This window comes from Aptenodytes patagonicus, chromosome 18 (genome assembly GCF_965638725.1).
Source record: "Aptenodytes patagonicus chromosome 18, bAptPat1.pri.cur, whole genome shotgun sequence".
Lineage (NCBI taxonomy): Eukaryota > Metazoa > Chordata > Aves > Sphenisciformes > Spheniscidae > Aptenodytes > Aptenodytes patagonicus.
Window position 1 is genome coordinate 1,027,438 of NC_134966.1, and position 20,412 is coordinate 1,047,849.

Below are 20,412 nucleotides of genomic sequence, written 5' to 3' on the forward strand. Positions count from 1 at the left end.
AGGGTTACAAAGCAAGCCCATTCTTTATATCTGCAAAAGAGAGACCGTCCATCCCTGCTGAGGGAGCTGACAGAGGAAACATATTTTACAGCAATCTTGGGTACAACATTGAATTGGGACCTATTTTTACCGTGTGCTCTGCACTACACGCATTAATTGTTACAGCAACAATATTTGCTGACATATTGACTCAAATCATTTACAGAATAGAGGCCCAAGAGACAAAACAAGCCCTTGCTCCACGAGACAGAGAGAGTCAGGCAGGATGCCACATTGCTTCCTGTGACACACAGAAAACGCTTATCTACAGTGGATGACAGCAGCCGATAACCCATCTCCAGCGCTCTGGCAAGCACGACAGGGCTGTCCTTCACTGCCGGGCCCGCAGTTCAGACACCGGCCGGCCGAGCTCCACAAAGGCGAGGAAGGAGAGCGGCCCGGGTTACGAATGAGTACTACCCGGCCTCCTCCTTCTGCCGAGCACGTAGGCAGCAGCACTGGGTGTTTCTGGAGGCCCCAGCTTGCACGCCATCAGCACTCCCCTGCTACAGGGACAGCCGAAACCCTCGGTCACCAATTAGCAATACACATTTCTGCAAGGAGGTGGCAGACCTCAAAGCAGTTTGCAAGCCCTGAGGTCTGTAACCCGGTTAAAGACCAGAACAGGCAGTATGGAAGGCACAGCTCAGCAGTTTCAGGATCTAGCCTCCATCCTAATTAAGCCCAATTAGGTTTGCAGAGAATTAGGATGTTTTAGAAAGAACTTACAAATGAAGTGCTGAGGTCTCTGTTGGCCACAGAGCACCCTCTTAAAAGCAGAAATTTGCCATTTTTTATGTGGGCAGTCAATACTCTGCAGTTATGCAGTATGATCCTTCCCAACCAGCTGCCCACCGCTCTCCCCCTCGCACGCAGACCTACTGAGAGCCGCAGTGCCGAGCACCCCTGGGAAACTGGCTGGGTGTCTGCTGGACACGTGCAGCTGTAAGAGCTTGGATTCTCCTCGAGAGCAACAGCAACGTATTAGCGAAACTTGTACAGTCTGTAGAGGACAGCTGAACAAAATCAGCTCCAAAATGCCAAAGCCTTAAACGTAGGTAAATATATGAATCAGAACACAGAGCAGTTTGACAAATAATAGCATCTTCCCATGCCTAGCAGTATAAAACATGCAGCTGTTCTACCACCACAATTTACAGGGAAGGCATTTCTCCTGGAAGTAAGAGAACACTTAGTATATATTCCTAGCCAGATTGATTACTCCTATTTATATTGTAAACTAAGACAGCACGTACTAAAAAGCTGTATAGTTAAACAGTTCCAGACTCCAGATCATGGGCAAGGGGTCAGTTTTATATCGTATGCTGCACAGTCTCCTGCATTTATTACAGATATCAGAGAGTTTTCTGCAGCATGTTTTTTTGTGTGCTTATTCTTGGGGTATTTCAACAACCATCAGGAAGAACACTGCTATTTTATGGGATCTCAGGGAATCGGAGAATCCACAAGGTTTTTTAAAGTTTTTTTTTTTAAATAGCAAAGAAGCCAGTGCGTCACTATATAACAACTGCAATCTGTTCTCGGAACAATAAAACCGCAAGACTGAGCACACTATCTTATATCTGAATATATACATTTATCTTGAAGTAAGATCAACCCATATTATGTCGATCCAATCTGCATGGTGTTACGTCATTCTCCTCTTATAGACAACCTGCACAGCTGGACAACTCTCATTTTCTCTGTAAGTTACAGATACAGTTTCAATAACCGACATCAGATATAAGCAGAGGTCTAGAAAATGCTCTCTGGTGTGTTTGCTCAGAAGTCATTGCTATTCCTACAACACTTGTGCAGTTCCACCAGGCCAGGAGCCCCCACGAGCTTGACTACCAGGCACTGAGCCAGACTTCACTGCAGTGTTCAGCTGGCTTGTTTATTCCTGAGAGAAAGCTCCTTTTCTAGCCAGATTTGCAGTTTCTTCTTTTTCTCCCTTTAAACACTGATAAGATGAGAGATGTTGAAGTTGCAAGTTGGTTTATGTTACAGTTTTTGAAGGGATAGGTTTCAGCGTGTTACTGTAACAAACACATGAGTGAAACTGGAAGAGATGGAGATTTGAGCTAACACAATTAAAATTTCTTCTTAACAACAATCCACAGATATCCAGTGCCAAACACAATCTGTAGTCATCAACTAGCATGGACATGAATTAACCTAATAGCTTCTGAAAAAAAAAATACAGTCCTAAAAAAAAAAATCCTCCTATTAAAGTAATTAAGTGTTATCAGAATCACAGAGCCATAATTAAACATGGTTTATAATTAAAACAGCATGTGTCCTAGACAGAGAACACAGCAACAAAGAGACTATAACCGTGATAGTCAATGCCAAAACACATGCCAAGTACCAAAAATCAGAAAAACAGCAGAGTTTCTAGCAAAGCTGCAGATGCAGTGCCTCTGCTCTTCTGACTTAGTCATCAACACTTCTGACGGATGTTAGCACACTCCGAACTCCTCACAGCTTTGCAAGATGTTGCCAAAGTTCAAGCAGAAATCTTGGGAACCGAGTAGAAGACACTGAGTGCAAGACCCAAAAAGCTGAAGCAGTGCCTGCTGTGCACGAAACGGCGAGCGAGCATGAACTTTAACTCAAACAAGCTTTGTCCTACCTGGCAGCGGCTGAAGATATCCGCCAGGGATACTTGAACGTTGAAGTGCTTCAGAACCTGCAGGGCCTGTTCTTTTGCCTTTTCTGAGCAGTTCACAGAGAAACACCTTCCTTCTGCTACCTGGGACTGCAGCTTCAAAAGACAAGTCGTAAACCAAAAAGACAATAAATGAGGCACTCCATGCATCATGATCCATGGGTTTCTTCCCAATACCCTTGGTTTGGTTTTAATTACAAATAATATTTGGCGTTAGTATGTGCTTACAGTCTAAATTTTGATCTGACAAGCACAATTGGTAATTTAACACTTAGCCACTGCTGCAATAGCTCTGAGACTACTGAAGCACTGAAGCACTGCAGCATTTTATATATATATGAAACATGATCGCCCAAGTCCCCTTCAACTTAAAATTTGGTGGTGTGGTGCTGACAGGGGTAGCAAGAGGAAACTGAATTTAACCACAGCTTTCACATGAAACCTGGCCAGATCCCACACAGTATGCAAAAGCACAATGATGGAGATAATGTCCACTGACAGTTTTACCACTTCAACCCTTCCAGTTTATACACCGTTTCATCTGGACTTCACTGATGGCCAATGAATTTGAGGTGGTTGATGTGGACAGTCTCTCGATGTTTGTTCCACATTTAGCAGAGAAGTCTGTATCTGGGAGGAAGCACTGGGAAGTTCCAGACACATCTTTATGAACACGATCAGTACTCACAGCGGGGTGGGATTAGCTGCATGCAAGTAAAGGAGACTAGCAGAGCCATCCTGTCCTCGCGTAGGGCATACAAAGGCAAAGGAACAAAGGGAACCAGACATTTCCCAGGACAGTATCGTACACTGGGAAGCAGTTATTTTCCTTTTGCAATTCCTACACAGTACTTTGAAGTTAAAGCTTTGCCAAATAAGATTATGCTGGATGCTGAAGTACCTATTACATCAACTGTAGGCTCAAGGAACCACAGTCTGGATAAGGAACCTGTAGTGTGGCACGGCTGCACTTGCCTCACAGTGTCTCATCGTGGGGGGAGTTTTCTTCAATGCTCAGCTATTATGTAGGAAATTAGCATCCTACATTCTGCAAATACTTCAACTAGCTACTTGAGTAGTTGGGAGCTTTTATGTTGATAGTTTGTAACAAGGAAGTCCTGCACTCTGGCTCACGTGTTTAATCTAGAATAGTTTCACTCTTCCAAATGAATTTTTGGGGAGCAACAAAGTGCAAAGGACCTGCAGCAGGCATCATAACATTGCAACCACTGACTTGACAGGTTCAGTGTATTCCCACCAACACTCCATTTTGAAGTGTGTCCCATGAAGGGCTCTGAACATCTGGTGCTGAGGGTAAAGTTGGGTTTTGCTTTGGGTTTTTTGTGCATCTATAGGAACACAAAACCTCTACAGCTTCCACCGGGACCCATGCTTAGCGGCTTCCATTCTCTCCCTTCCAAGCCTGAAGAAACGTCTTTAAGTGTTGAAACTATGTCACTGTGGAGCCAGTCAGTAAACAAGAATCTTTGTGATAAAAAGCATGGGAATTGAGCTGCCTTTCACCTGCCAGTGAGGCTAAACAGAAACACTTTGTTCTGGATTGCTTGGCTTGATTTCCACCCCCCGCCCCCAATGGAGAGCAATCGCTCTCCCCACTGATGCGGTACTGAGTATAAAAAAAATTTCACTCCGAGCTTTGGTCATTCAGAACAGCAAACCTCTCAAGACCCTTAATGTAGTTTTTAGTGCAGAAAACACGAAAAAGCCAGCCAGCTGTTGCATTCACGTCTGACTTTTCCTCTTCTCTACACTGCACATCCCAGACCATGCAATGATACAATGCCAGAAAAATGCCAGAAGCTCTGAACACTTACAGTCTGATATGGGAGTCCAGAGGTTAAAATGACTCTTCCTTCCTGTCGGGCAATCTGGAAAAAACAGTAAAAATCATGAACATGGGCTGAAGTTACACCGGATTCAAGCTTTCCTTTCAGTCAAAGCAGAGAGAACATGAACTGGTGATATCGAGTCTTTCTCTCCAGTGTCAACATACACTAGGCCAAGAGTATCTGGGTCTGGTTCAACAATACGCTCTTGACAGCAATAGAAGCTCAAGGTATCGCTCGCTCACTACATGTCCCCTCCCTACCAATACCCGCCTTGCCTCGTGTGTGCTGGAACGAGGTACTTGTGCATCTGCACTGCAGATGGCCCAGGGAACCGATCCACCTTGAAATAATCCTATCAAAAACCTTTCTATCTTTTTTTTCCCCCTTAACTCAGACTATTTCTATTTCCCCAGTCTGGTTCACAAAGAAGCAAGCAGTTCTGCTCGCACAGCAATGCACAGGGGAGAAAGGAAAAAATAACCTAAGCAGGTAATTCCAGCAAAAAAATGTACCATTAAATGTGTCTGCAAACTTCATAGACATTAACAGAACGATGCTCACTCCACTCCTTAAAGATAAGAGAGTGTTATTCTCCCAGCAGCCCAAGAGCAGACATACAGAAATTATGCACCCTTTCCAGGCTCCAAAGAACATCTCCATTAGAGTTTATCACCTCCTGACTTGCGATCCTGCGCTTTTATCAGAGGTCTTGTCCTCCAAGGGAAAGGTCTGCGCTGAATTATCAGGGGACTCATTACCCGCACTTCTGACCTTCACAATAGAGTAAGAGACACTTTCAAATGGTTTGGTGCCAAAAGGAGATACTAAATCTGAAACTGCAATTCTTCACAAGGATGAAAGTGTGACTGATCTTCGTATGATTAAATGACATCCCTCCCTCCCACCCCTTCACGCTGTCCTGTAGGAGGGAAATAGTTTAATGGCCGTAGCGATAGAAGGATTCCCATGTGAACCAGCACTTCAGCTCTGCTAGCGCTGACAAGAGATTGGCACTTGAAGGTAGGCACGAGGTTATTTCTCTTCTCTCCTCTGGCTTGGATTCTGTTGGAGCCCTTGTATTTTTCACTGTTTCCAGACGTGTGTCACTGAGGTCTTTCTTCTGGATCAGAGTTTCAGAAGCTTTTGCTGGATCACTCTTTAACCCTGGCAGGAGGACACATTTGGGATCAGAGTCCTGCTGCCCTTCCCAGACAGTCTGACACCACCAAGCATAGCCAGGGAACACCGAAAAAACCAAACCAAGATTTTAAAACTCTGTCTTGGATAGCTATTCTCTTAAGACCCACTGGACCTATGGCCACATGAAACAAGGGGGAGGAGGCTCTGAAGGCACAAACTCCCCATGCGGTCAACTAAGCAACCATTTTTTTCCTACCTTGACCTTTCAGGTAGCCACTTTCCTCCCTTTTTTGTGAAGTCACTCTTTGGCTGCCAGTTCTGCACTGAGAAAGTGATTGCAACAACTTCTAAAGCATCTTCCTACAGGCAAAATTACTGTATTTCTATCAAAATCAACCCTCTCTCTCAATAAAGGAAAAAAAAAATCTCCAGGAACAAGAACCTTGAAGTGGCAGCAGAGACACCCTGTGCTGCATGCAATCCTGCTACAGGCAGTCTGGGTTACTGAAATAGCCCTGCCAACAAACCACCCTCATGGCACATTAGTGAGAGAAGTCCAGTAAGGCAACAGAAAAGTTCACCATAGTGATTTGCCGACAAGGGTAAAGAGATGTGAAATTCCTTCAGACCCATGTGTGCTTCAGGGTAAGTCTGAGGCTTTCACAGCTGGAATGCTCCATTCTGACTTCCTGCATCCAGGGTTAATTAGTTCAAGCTTGATAAATCCCCTTATCTAAATGGCTCTGCAAGGACAGGCAAAGAACATCAAATAAAAAGGAGAAAAGCAATAACTCTTCCAGCATGTTTTTCCGCCTCTGGAACAACAACTGGGAGAAGCACACAGAGCCAGAAAAGCCATGTGATAGCACACATCTGACTGAAACCACGGAGGATACGTGCTGGAGAAAAGGGCACAATTCCTTCTTTTCCTCTGAAAGAAATAACCAAAGGCAGCACTGGGATCATCCAGGAGATGTGTGCTCGGAGATGCAAATAAAAGGAAAAGAACCATCAGAGTAGCGTGTTGGGGTGGGTGTCAGGGACTTGTGCTCCATCCCAAGTGCTGCAGAGAGGGCATTGGCCTCAGTTTCACAATCTATTAAAAAGATAGTATCAACTTCCTCTGGAAAAGGCTTAGTTAGACCTTCTGGATAGAAAGCACTCCCTAATAACTCGGTATTATTATTTAGCCCTTAACGTGCCTGTCTGTTCAGCCAACTTTCATCTTGCAGAGATGAATGAACCCAAATGAATTACTACAAGAGAGACCTGGAAGGGCAACGACTGATGAGAGAGGGCAGAGAGAGACCCTATGTTTCGAAGCCAGCACCAGCGGCAGAATGATTCGTGACAACCTAAAGGATCCTGAATTAAGGCCAAAGAAGGTTTCAAGAAACAGCAGCTCAAGGCTGTAGATCTGTAATTTAAAATTTGCCAAGCATGACACATCTTGGGCAACGCTACATGTTCTTGAAGAGGCAAACTGCAGTGCTCCTTTGCAAGGCAGCACTCCAGGAAAAGCTGTGGCCCCTCTTGCAGTGGCAGAGGTGAAGCAGTGACCCTGAGCCTAGGCCAGCAAGGGCCCAGTTCAGACAAAAAGGGAGCAGACAGAAAGCATCTGCTCCAGGATGTGTGCTGGAAAAGCACCCAGACAAGGATCTACTAGAGAAGTGGATCACAAACCTCAATCCAAGCCTGAAGCCCCCTACCTGTTATCTCAGACTCTTTTAAAATAAACCAAGAGCTTAATAGCTATGAACACGCTCAGTCCAGTCCTGCAGTGCACTTGCTGTACTGCTGGTATCTCAACCCTAGACTTCTCTTCAGCATTCCTGAAAACCATAAATTGCACAGTTATTGCCTGTTTCGTAATGTGGCCTTAAGTACCAGACCAAAACCATCGACCCAATTCTGTTTCTTAATGTAGACCCATTTGTACCAAGGTCTCCAATGAAAGACATTCTCCTCCTGCTGACCAAACATCAAAAGCGAAGTCTTGATCTTAAAGGCAGAACAGTTGTTCATCCCTCCTCTGCGAATTTACTCCACAGACTGGTGGGGAGGTAAAAAGACTAGCAAACCTGAAGAATGTGGTTTACATCAAAAATATGGAAAAAGACATTCAAAGCTGAGACGAGATCAGAGATTAGATTCCCCCATGACATGAAGCTCTGCTCACTGCAGTATTAGAAGTCCCCTTTGTGTCCCATGGCTCCAAACCAGTCCAGGGCAATTTAGATTCAGGTGCACATTGCTCTAACTGGCTCCTGAGATCCATCCAAGCCTGGCCCTCCTCTCTGACTCGCTGGTTCACCTGGAGTTTTGGGGCAGTAGATGTAACCTTGCAAGGGAACCTTCTACACCATGTGAGCTGCAAGAAGCCAGTTCTACCAGCCTTCTGGATATTATCATGCTTCAAAAGGTACCAGGTTTGCCTTAGTGTGCAAATTCTTCTTAGAGATGAGGATGATTTTGAAGACCAAGAGCACAGTCCATAAAAAAAATAAAACAAACCAAACACAGTGCAACTGAAGGGGCTTTGAGTGTCCACCAAGTCTCTTCTTAGAAATTAGCGACCTAAGAGACTACCAAAATTTTCTTATAAGCTTCTGCTCCACTCCCCAAGTACAACACTGCAAGATCTACTGTAGTCACTTCAGGCTCGTGGGTGATCCTTTAAGGTTAGTATGAGAAGCATCCCACTGCTCTACCTGATTCTGCAAAATTGCAGAGAAAAGAGGAACACCCACTGAAACTTTCCCACCTCCTTCCAATTATCCATCTAGAAGGCCCAAAAGATACGTTTAAGTTTCTCTGCAATGACAAGTTTGCAGAAGACAAGCTAGAAGACCTGGCTAGAAACACAACAGGCATAGGACATGATTTAAGTAAAGAAAAATGTATTAATTGGAAATAACATGTTGCTTAGGAACAGTGCAAATGCAAAGGGTGGCTTATCCCAATAATGGCAGCTGCACACACAGAAGGATGCACAAGAGAGATCGAATCTCCGCGTTGTTTACCAGATGGAGTCATTCTTTACCTTTGGATGGAGTCAGAAGCCCCTGGTGAGGCACGGCTGGATGCATAGAGCCCTTCTCAAGAGAGGCCTCCCTATTTTGCCACAGAGCAGGGAGCCGGGCTTGTGCCAGCCTGGGCCACTACCCAAAGCCCTCCAGAAGGGCCTCCTCCCAAGGTGCAGGACCGGAGCAGTGCTGCCAGGCAAGGACATGTTTCAGGGAAAGCACACGGTGAATCCCCCCCGGCTTGCAATTCACAGGCTGCTCTAAGTCAGGTAAAGGAGCTTGTCCAGCACATCTGGTACAAATTTCATCCCCCAGCTGCATACCTGCTTTGCCAAACACTTGCGTGCATTGTGCTACAGCAGCTAGGATATAAACGTAACACGGTAAAAATGTTACTGCTACCCCACCGAATGAGAAGACTTGGAAAATGACACAGCACCCGTACTTGGAAAAGCTGCTCTTCCCAGAGAGGCTGGTGCTCAGGAACAGAGGCTAAAACATTTTTGTAAGGATGGACTGTGAGCTCTTTGCCTTCAACATGAGGAAAGATTTAACCAGAGAAATTTTCAGTATGAATTTCTACTATTTTTCCATTTTTAGAGATTTTCTCTCTCTGCGCTTATGACAGATAACTTTTAATCAGTCACTTCTGCAGTCCAGTCCTAATTAAATGGCACCATTAAATACACAGAATGCAAACTGGTGTCATCTCACAGCAGCTAAATATGGGAAAACAGGGGAATGCACTGGCTCGTGGTGTTAGAGGTTCTGCTCTCACGGGCTGGCAGATCTGAGATTGCAGATCTGGCATGATAAACTTGCCATGACAACTGTTGTCCAGATAAAAAATTTAGCCAATAATAGCAGCACAACACGAAGCAGTACACAGGACACAGACTTCAAGTTTAGCCTGGGAATGGGGTTTCTCAAATCAATTACTGCCACACACATTAGTCTAGAAGAAAAAATAAAAAAAATCCATAGCTGCCCAAGCACAATCTACAAAGCTCTTGGGCTTTTAAATTCAATCTCAAATAATAAAGGGTGAAGGACAAGACCCATCTGCCTACCAATACTTGAAGTCACTTTAACAAGCAACAGGAATGAGAACAATAGGGAGCAAATGCCAGGCGATTCAGGAGTTCTTGGCACAAGGAGATGTGTAATATGACTGATAAATCATATCGATGATAAATCATAGTGCAATGACTTTAATGAAGAACAAACACTAACCCCATACACACTTACGTGTTCCTGGTGACACTAGTTTGAGACTGTGTTGGGACAACACCCAAACTGTCTATCTTGTATTCAGTGACCAGGATCCAAACCCTTCTCCTGGCCTTTGCAATAACATTTACAAGCTTTTGGGTGTACGATGGTGAACGTTCAACTTTTATTAAATCAGGACTAGCCAGATACAAAGCAGGGTGGGAGGAGTCTATTTTTATCTTTGATTATCCAAGCACAGATCAAAGGCTCTGCAATACAGTAACACTCCAAGGGCTTTTGATAGTGAAAGGATGTTTGTCCGGTCACCATAGAGAAAGCAATGTAAAACATCCTGTCCATAGCACGATAAGGTATCAGGATGAGAAGCGGAGACGGGGCTCTGGGGGGAGGCAGTGAGAACTAGTTTGTTTAAATGACTTGTGCAAGTTTGGCAGAGATGAGATATTAATTATTTCTGCAGAAGTGAGAGCCTGCCCAGGATTCAGGCCAAGCAGACATCTGAAGAGGAAACATCCTGTGCACCAGGCCGGGTGATCAGTGCACGTTTGATAGCAACACACTGTGTGGGCTGGATATCTCCATTTCTGGCATAGTAGAAGTATGTCTGAAATGAAGAAGCATGTGTCTCTCCTCTGAGAGGCAGAGGGTCAAAGTTGTTATGGGAGTCCAGATCAATGTTCATTGTCCCCACGTGTGTTAGAGACTCTTCCTTTCCCAAACATTTCACTGCAAGTTGTGCCTGATCACCTTTGAGTCATCTCACAAGGTGGTAGCCAGTGAGGACATTATATGACAATTTATTACGGAAATTTTCCCCTTCATATTGAACAGCCATCTTTTGATTATGGTTCTGCTCGATTGACCCAGGCACAAGGCAGGCAAATACCTGCCCTGTAAGCTCAAACTGGAGTCCATTAGAAACCTAAGTGAATTTTGGGTTCCTTTCTCCGATTTTTGTCTTGTTGCAAATCTACCACCACCTCCCCATCAAAGACACTTGAGACTGCAGGTCACATCTTTACACTCTGCTTGTGTTCTCTTGGAAACGGAGAACCAAGCTCACATACTGCTGTAGGGACTAGTTAATACCAGCTGCCATGTGGCACAGCTTCTCGGCCTGAACCAGAGAACTGGGTCTCTACAGGAGCACAGGAGGAAGCATGCACTGGGCAGCTCCTGCCAACCTGCTGCCTGTTCAGCGCGAGTGACTAACCAGTGCAGTTATTCAGTAAGCAGCAGGCCTTCCCCCAGGAGCACAGATGGGAGACACACACACAGACACACGCGCGCTCTCTCTCTCTCTCACCTCAGCAGCTTTCCTATGGTCATCCTCATTCTCCAGCATCCGGACATCTACACCAAGGCAGCGAAGATAGCGCCCGAGGCCTTGCAGCATGTTATCGCAGACCACACTGAACTCCTTTGGGGAGATGGGAGCAGGGGGACACAAGTTCTCCTTTTTGGATCCTGTGCATTGCTACAGAAAGGCAAGAGATCCGTAAGCAGCAGAACAGAAGGCTGATTTCTAGTACATTTGTGTTTTGCTTCCCTGCATTCACCTGCCATGGCAAATTCAACTGTCCCCTACCACCTGTATTACAATCTCCCCCATGCTCTGCAACACCTCTAGTTCCTCCTTCATGTCCTTTCTACATCGCCCACCTACCACTTGGGCAGGAGGCAGCACGTGATGGGGCTAATTCTGAATTAGCCATTCACTCACTGGCCAGCTAGCCACCCAAACCGGGGATCTGTAGCCTTTCCCTGGAGAAATACCAGCCTCGCCTTCTATGCTCTACACAGACATTCATTTTCATGAAGTCACAGAAACACACCTTCAAGACTGCTATTCCCCTATCGAATTAGACTGCAATTAATATACGTGTCAAAGTTATGATTTGGGAAGGGGATCTGACAGACAGAGGGAGAAACAGGTAGACAAAGCAACCACGTCAGCTTTGTTATCTTCAGAAGTTTAAAAATAGGCAGTGCCTGAATTCTGTTTATTTTATTTCAAATGTCTGCTGCTGGGGGAGTTCCTGCAGTTGGAGACTTTGTCGTTGGGAAGCTCCCAGAAGTACAATAGCTAAATTCATGGAGAAGGGAAGTTATTAAGGAACCTCCAATGTTCAGCTTTGCCTCCAGGAACTTGAATGCAGCTGGGATGACTGAAGGACACAGCCACCACCTATGCAGGGCTACGCTGTCTTTGGAACCAAACAGTTACTGCAGCATTGCAGATTAACTCTGCAGGAGTTGACTCAGGCCTGGAAATGCTACGGCACACCATGCAGATACACCTGGGCTGACCATGTGAACTAGCTCAGATCCAAGAGCTCAATCTGTGTGACGTTGCACCTCCCAGAAGCTGGTACATGCACTCAAAGCTCTGCAGCGCTGGGTAGACTGGACTGTCACCGGCTCCTGCAAGGACCCTTACTGCATGCAGTTGTGCCCTGAGACATCAGAGTGCTGTGATAACGGATCAAGCTGACCCTTCGATGTTGAGGTACTTGGAAAACACTAACCCTGTGCTGCTGCTTCTGTTCAAACAGATGTAAAGGAGCAGCAGCTGGCTCTTAGCTAGTGTTTATTCAATGGCCAGCAATGTCATATGTAGCTTTTTTCTCATGTTTCATGCCAGCAGAGAGCAAAAGGCTTATAAAGGAGAATAGTGTCATTAGCCCCACTTCAGATAGTGGACCAGGAAACACTGGGAAAGAGAGCTTGGAGTCATGCAGGATGCAGAGTCAGGAAAAGTCTGCTTTTTTGAGTCCCAGTCCAGGTTTTACCAACTACCTCTCGCTTAATGAATCTGACTGTACAGAACACAAAGATGACCTGTGAGTTCACAAGGTAATTCAAGCCTGAAGTACTTACTTTTCCCATCTCTGCAGCAGCCAGTCAGATCTGTTGTAACATACAATATTCCTAAGCACACAGAGTGCTTAGGAAACTACCGAGCAGCTTTGTGTTCTACTGCCTGACTAAGACTAATGGGATACTGTACATTTACACACACTTTATAAGGAGGATCCTGCAAAGGTGGCTATAATCAATAGCATCTCAGTCCAACCATGGAAGGTAGTATTGACTTCAGGAGCTAAATGCACATTTGGGACTACTCGGAAGGATACACAGCCATAGTGAGCCTTCTCAGTTAACAAACAAAACTGTTTTTCTGCTAATGTTTTCACAGGTGCATAAACAACCAGATGGTTGCATTTTAAAACTAAAACTTTATTACTGAGAGAGAGGGACCAGTCACATTCCAAGATACTTAAGCAGAGTCGCACAGCTCCAAGCTATGGCCAGCAGAGTTTTAAGGCTCTGTCACAACATACATTGCAGGGGGAGGCCAGTCATGGAGTATGTGGTGGTGGGCAGGGTGACAGAGACAAGCCATCGGCAGAAAGACTTTTTTGGTCGAATGTTTGTTTTTAACTTTGCAGACGTCTACTCCAGATGCAACAAAGGAGGCATTCCCAATGTGAAACCAAAGTGTAGAAGCTCAGTTAAAAGCAAAAGTAAGGAAGTCAGTTTTGAAACCTCATTGATGCAACACCTAGGCCACAGAATTCAAACCCACACCACTGAGGAAATGTGGAAGGAACATTTCTACCAGCAAGGTTAGCTGGATTCTGCCACACAGATCTGCACCAAAATTTTGTGAAGACAAATGAACCTAAAATTACAGGGAAAGCTGAACCAAGGCATGCAAAGGAGAAAGCACATCTTACCAGTAAAGGGGAGGAGCGAGGAAGATGTTTGCTGCAATAGTCCTGAGAACAGACTACAAACAGTCATGCCATGCATAGCTAATAGTATGACTGAGAGACAAGGCAACATATGATTTGCAGGGGTCTTGAGCAACATGCAGCTCTTTGAAGATGTTTACAAACCTGTCCAGAAGGTGAGGGTACTTCTTGTTTATTCAGCTGCTTCTTTGCCCTGGGTTTTATGCTTGGTTTTCCCACCAGACTCTTAGTCAGGTCTGAACTCAGACCAAAGCTTGCTGGATCCTTACAGAGTTTCTCGTAGATCTCCAGCAAACAGTATGCATCTGAAGCTGAAAAAAATGGAATATGAGCCTCAGCTGGTTTCATTCAAAAGTAAAACAGAGGTTTGCCTAATGCAAGGAAGAACCCTGGCCTTTGTAAATGCCACTGAACACAAACAACCTGTGAAGCTCCAGCTTACTAATGTCATACCCTGCACTCTTTTTACTGATTCAGTGAGCATCATAACCTAACACACGATCACAAAGAGCCAAGGCAGAGAAGCTCAAAAAGTGACAGGCCCTCTGCTGTCTCTGACTCTAACGTAATGCAAATTGTAGTGTGCCTGTTCAAACCACCATGTAAGATAGCTTCAGCCAACCCACTTTACTCTCCATTGTTACCGAGCAGCGGCTTGCCCATGGTTTATTACCGCATCTCAGCTATGGGAAGGTAACTTCCCCATTAGTTGTAATATCTTAAAAAGTAATAACCGAGTTGTTTGCAATCACCTGCCCACACACACTGCCATGCGGCCTCTGTTCCTTGCAGCGGGAACTGTCTAAGTCTCCAAGCCAGTTTTACAAGTCCTGGTGACTGACTTTTGTGGGAACTGTGTCAGCTTCAAGGATAGCTGAATTTAACAAAGGGCTAGTTCGCTTCAGTAGACTGTCCTTTGATGCCTCAGGAAAAGATTTAGTCCCAGACTTCTGACTCTGGGGTAATCAGCAATAAACTACACTGGTCCCTCCACAGTACTGATTCTGTGCTGCAGTTTCTGACACCATGTCTACCCATTTTTAACCCTGCTCTAACAAGCACTTCACTATGACAAATGAATACAGCCCAGAAAGGCTGTGAAATGAGGTAGAAGGAAGTGGACTTTCTTCCTTTCAGTTATTGAGAGGAGTTTCCACTGAGGTGATGTTTCATCAGACAAAATCTGCAAAGCACAGGAATTTTTTCATAAGGGAAATAATGAATCACTGGACAGTTTAAACTTCAACCATTAAAGCCATGTCTGCAAAAGGACAAACATAACATGTGCTGGCTTCTCTGAACAGGAACTAATCTGCAAAGCCATTTTCTTTGTTTGCTACTTAACAATTTTCCTGGTGACAGAGAACAGACAAACACAGCCTGTAATGGACAATCTGTAGCACCTTGCCACAGAGTCAGTGACCAGACCTGCATAGAGGATCTGTTCCTCCCGGAGAGGCCGCTTCTCCCAGTTAGACAGCTGCTCTGTTTTATCTAGAGGTTTCCCCAGCACATATTGCACCAAGAGGCTGAGTCCTTTCTCCGGCTGCCTGAACCCTCTATCCTTGTAGCTCTGCTCCGAGGACAGTACATCGACCTTCCGGCCACCCTTCTTCCAGTCAATGGAGCTCTTCTGCAGCTGATGGAAAGAAAAAGATATAAAACACATGGCTATAAAACAACTTCCACAACACCTCCTATTCCAGTGGGTGGGGCCATGCAGCAACCCTATCATTTTTATCTCTTGCCTGGCATATTGAATCCCGTTGTCTCAGACAAGGGCTGGGATGGCATTAGATATATACGGCATCTGGTTATTTGTTTAACAAACACACTTGCAGGAAAGAAATCTCCTTCATAGCCGGGGAAGGAAAAAAAGTGCATTGTCGTACAGCATTGCATCAGAGCAGTGGGGCTGTGACTGTGACTTCTCAGAGGTTTGCAGGGTGCTCAGCCATGCTGGAGGCTGTTGGGCATCAACTCAATAAAAGAATAGCAGCAGTAGTTCAGCACCTTTCTCCTCCTAGTTCCAGTGAGAAAAGGTATTCCTGTAACACAGTGGGCAACGGCCTTTCTGCAGTTGCCATTTCTCAGATTAAACTGAGGCAATAGCTGCTGGCAGGTACTTCAGACCCTGCAGCACTTCCCAGGTTAAGCTATCGGTCCCAAAGATCTGGGTTCACCCCAACCCACAGCCTTAAACACACTCTAAATTTTACCCGTTAAAATGGTTGTCCTTAACATTTCTGCAGACGGCTAAAAACTACTGTGTGCAAACCCAGAGACAGCTGTACTTCAGCTGAACAGAAATTCCTGTACTGAATCTACCAGCAGCCCTCCTACGAACATTACGAGTTCTCTACAAATCATTAACTCCATAATATCTGCTTCAATACTGCATGATCTTGGAATATCAGAATTTCTACAAGAATTTACTCTTACCGAGTTCACGTATGACTTGTGCTCAGAAATTTTGTCCTATCTGAATGGAGCTATGTCTCCATTTCAATTGCTTTTTCATCGCCTTTTATAAAGGCGATGAAAAAAGTTATTAGTATATCAAGCTCTAACTTTTTAGTTGATGAAAACCAAATGCTTCTGTCTTTCTTTACAGAATCACATTACCCTCAAAACCACAAGCGGAAAAGGTCTATTTACTCATTTAGCCATCTCCCTGCCAATACAGGATACAAAAAGACAATGCTGTGAATTCATGACAGTTATCTATGAGCACATGCAGGAGACACAGTATTCCATATCTTCATGTGTTCATCCTTACTTGTTTGTCTACTGTGAGTAGGTCCACCACACCTTGTGCTTGCTTATCCATGCCTTTCAAAGCAGACCATGTGGCTGCAAGGCTGCTAAGGTCTCCAGATGTCCCATAACCTGGAGAAAAAAAGAGCACAAATCACACAGGTAGGAAAACTCAAATCATGGCTAATGCACCGCAGCTTTTTCTAGTTCAGAGTTAAAATGCTGACAATATACGTATAAACATTAGTGGAAAGACTGTTCAGATAGGGAACAAGGCAAACTCCCGTCTCTCCTGTTCCTAAGAGATACTCTTGCAGATCAAGATTGGGAGAGAAGAGGTGGATGAAAAATGCTGAGTTTAAGATCAACTTACTTAAAATCTGCTAGGTCAGTGAAAGGCAATTATGAATTTGCCCTTGAACTCTGGGTTTAACAACTCCTGTCAAAAGCCTCCAAACAGAATCTAAAACCAGGTATGGTAAGACGGAGAGCTCTGGTGTCCAGCACAGCGGCTTTGGGACAGGGCCAGCAAATCCAGAAAGCTCTGGATGGCAGACTTTCCGAGAGCTCTGAAGGTTGGGTGCAAGTCAGGATTTAGTATGGAACTAAGACAACCCCAAGTCCGAGGGGGGAGGCTAAATAAAAAATCTTGGGTCTGACCTGAAATGGGGAGACATTTCTATCATTCCCAGTTACACTGGTCACCCTGCTTCCTGGCATGGCAGTATTTGAATACCCAGGGCTACAAAAACTGGTTCTGTGATAAGTGGATTTAGAGAATGACAACCCCAAGAGGATCTAGGCGTTACACAAAATAAGCTGTGTAAAGACCCGAGGTGGGGAGAAGAGATGCATGTTACCTAGTTTAGTGATGGCTGCATCTGAATAGAGCATCTGGATGAAATGGGGAAGCTTCTCCTTCTCACCCTCCGTCTCAGCTTGCTCGAGGAGCCGTGGCAAGTCAAGCAGGAACACCTCATCCTTCAGAGCGATTTGAAGGAGGGAAACACGGGGCTTCCCGACCATGCCGAATGAAGGCCTCCACTCCATGTCAATGCCAACAACCTGCCCAGGCTGCAACACAGACAAATGCTTTCTTCACTTAGAGACTGTCTATGCTTGAAAGTAGCCTGGACAGTCCCTGTCCAGAACACAAGCATTTCCTTTCCAACAACTGCATCTCTTTGCTAGTGTGCAAACAGCTACAGAGACAAGTAACTTTCATAGCACACCTGAGTTACCCCTGCGGGGACCTTTCCTGGCACAACAATTCCCAACACGTTCCCCAGATCAGACAAGCCTAAAGGAAGCAGCTGTTCTTGACCTGGGGAGGGAGACATTTGATGGCAGTGGCCCACATACAACCCTGCGTACCAGCCTGCTACGGAGTTTCTGCTCCTTGACCCTGCAAAGTAAATACCAGTCACACTCACCTGCAGCACCTTTTCCCAGCACTGCAGTGTCTCTTCCCATGTCTGCAGGAAGTGAATGTTTGCCCGTGGAATTGGAAGCTGGTAATAGTCCTTCTTCTTACTCTCTTCATAATTGTCTGCTTTTGTGGCATCTTCTACCCTACACAGAATCAGATGCAACAGCTTTAAGCCATGCAATGAGAGGAAATCCTGGATTGGAGGAACATCGGGAAGTCTTAAGCCCCTTATTTCACCCTGGCCCTCTATTTCCCCATGCCACTCAACTCTTTCTCTTACCCTCTCTCTCCTCATTTTCCCTGTAATCTCAGTCTCTTTCGTCTTGACTCATCCTCTCTTTTTATTCCTATCACAGAAATGGCACTGTATCCACTGCAGAGAACACCCAAACCAAAACACTTGCTGGAGTCAGAGTCCCAAGCTCTGTCTTCAGTGCTCAGCTCTCTTTCCCAGAACTGATGCGACTTGGATGACAAAGTTGGGCAGCTGTTTCCACATTCAGAGACAACGCATTTTAGATTTACTGCTTTTTGCCCTTGAGGTTAACATGGAAGTCTGCTAGCTCCCACGGTATAATACATGACAGAGAAGTCAGCTCTGACCAGCACTGTGTCCAAACAGGAGCTTCACACTTCCCCACAGCATAAACTGGCTCAGAAAGAGACTCTCAGACTGCTCCACGCCAAGGTCACTACCAGCTGGGAACGGGTGAATCTGCCTCATCATTTTATAGTGCAATGGCTTGGGAAGGCTTCATCAACCTCCCTGATGCTATCCAGCTGCTTCTCCTCCATCCCCTTCCCTGTAAAATGTCTGCACAGGTTGCACAAGAACATTTGTCCTACGTTGCACAGGGATGAAATGAGAAAAGTTCAGAAATAAAGTTTCAAAGCCTATATTTAGGGGAAGACGGCCAGCTGAACCCACAGAGCGAGTGCCTTGCTTGTGCTACTCCCTCCATTTGGGTTTCAGATGGCACCACACAGAGAAATTCAGTATCTGTGTATTAATACCCTGGGAATGTTGGAAGATGCCTGCAGAAATGAGCTAACTGATTTCCTACAGCAGGATCTTACACAGCACATTTTCTTTTCAGAATGCAGCAGAGTCTCTTGAAATGGCCTTGTAACTGGAAGGTCAGCATATTGCTGTGGTGTCTCAGCCAGATGATGCAATCAGAGGAAAGAAACTAATAAAAAATATCCAGCTATTTTGGACATATCACAAATTTCTGGATAGTCTCTTTCCCACAGAGACTTGAAATGGTTTATTATTTGAGAAACTATTTACTAACCTTATGTTTAGGGGACTGTGTGACTAATTCTGTAGCATAGCAGCTTTCACTGTACAAACACTCTTTTCTGTGGGTTTGTGTGCATGGGGAAGTCAATATTTGTGTAAAATATTTAATGAAGGTGTGCAGTCTCAGGTCTCCAGGAATATTCTCACCTGCAGCATTCAGGAACTGCATGTGATATGACCAGTGGCAGAGATGATGTCATTTATATGCTGGTACCACCTTGTTCTCTACAGTGTGAACACCCTCTCTGGGAACCTGCTGCTTTGTTAGCTCAATAAATAAGGCAGACAGACTGTTTTATTAGGTTCCATGGCTCCGCTGATTTTATAGCAGCTACTGCAGCAGGTATCATGACTGGATGAGTAAACTGGGGCACAAAGGGTTTTACTCATCTGTCACAACTCCTCATGAACGGCAGAGCACATCCTAATCGGCATGCCTTCACTCCACCCATACACGACACAGGATTCCCAGAGCAGAGAGATGTAGTGATGTTTTTAATCTTTCTAGATGCACAGAGTCTGTGGCTAAGTCACACTCCTGTTAACCACCCCTTTGTGTTTCGAGGGACTACACCTCATGCAAAAACCTTCTGGCTCCCAACTGGCGGCTGGTGCAGCTTCAGGAGGAGGAGGAGGGCAGCTCCAGCAATGCATCAGAGCTGAGCAGAAGCATGTCCTAGACAGACAAGAGTTTCCTGTGCTCCAAGAAAGCCATGTACCATCTGGAGAAGTGGGCCTTTGCAGACAGTGTTTCAAGGGTGATTACATCTGTGTCATATTTCCTGAGGTTACATGGGGCTTGAATATGAACTAGTGCGGACTGCACTAGGAGAAAGATCAGATCCATGAAGCTCAGCACATGAACTGTTCAAGGCCATCTGTGAGACCCTCCCAAAATCATCAGCATTAAAAAATAATAATACATCGTGTTCTCATTCACCTTCTACGTAATTCAAGTTAGTCCAATCTGTGCTCCAAAAAAACAATTTTTAGTTATGAAAGCTGCAGTTTTTGCATAAACACCTCTTCCAGGAGATGGAAATCTGCTGTAATGTTAAAGACAACAAACCTGATGATAAACCTGTCAGAGCAGGTAACCTTGCTCAGTCTCAGGCTTGGTCGTCTTCAAATGGTCTCCTTATCCCCTAGTGAGGTGTTGGCATTAACCAGGCAGCCAGTGACAGATCCTAACTGTTAGCTGAGTTC

At 45.1% G+C, this 20,412-nt stretch overlaps 1 protein-coding gene across 15 annotated transcripts in view; it reads right to left on the reverse strand.

Moving 5' to 3' along the window:
* EXD3 (exonuclease 3'-5' domain containing 3) overlaps positions 1 to 20,412 on the reverse strand; it is a 298,686-nt gene that overhangs the window by 133,801 nt on the left and 144,473 nt on the right. For all 15 annotated transcript variants that reach the window (XM_076355652.1, XM_076355651.1, XM_076355658.1 and 12 more), the window contains 8 exons: positions 17,908 to 18,046; positions 17,335 to 17,548; positions 16,497 to 16,606; positions 15,146 to 15,356; positions 13,862 to 14,028; positions 11,266 to 11,436; positions 4,546 to 4,599; positions 2,675 to 2,806 (listed from right to left, as the gene is read on the reverse strand). In XM_076355652.1, coding sequence (XP_076211767.1) covers positions 2,675 to 2,806; positions 4,546 to 4,599; positions 11,266 to 11,436; positions 13,862 to 14,028; positions 15,146 to 15,356; positions 16,497 to 16,606; positions 17,335 to 17,548; positions 17,908 to 18,046 — 1,198 coding nt within the window. The remainder of the gene's footprint in view (positions 1 to 2,674; positions 2,807 to 4,545; positions 4,600 to 11,265; positions 11,437 to 13,861; positions 14,029 to 15,145; positions 15,357 to 16,496; positions 16,607 to 17,334; positions 17,549 to 17,907; positions 18,047 to 20,412) is intronic.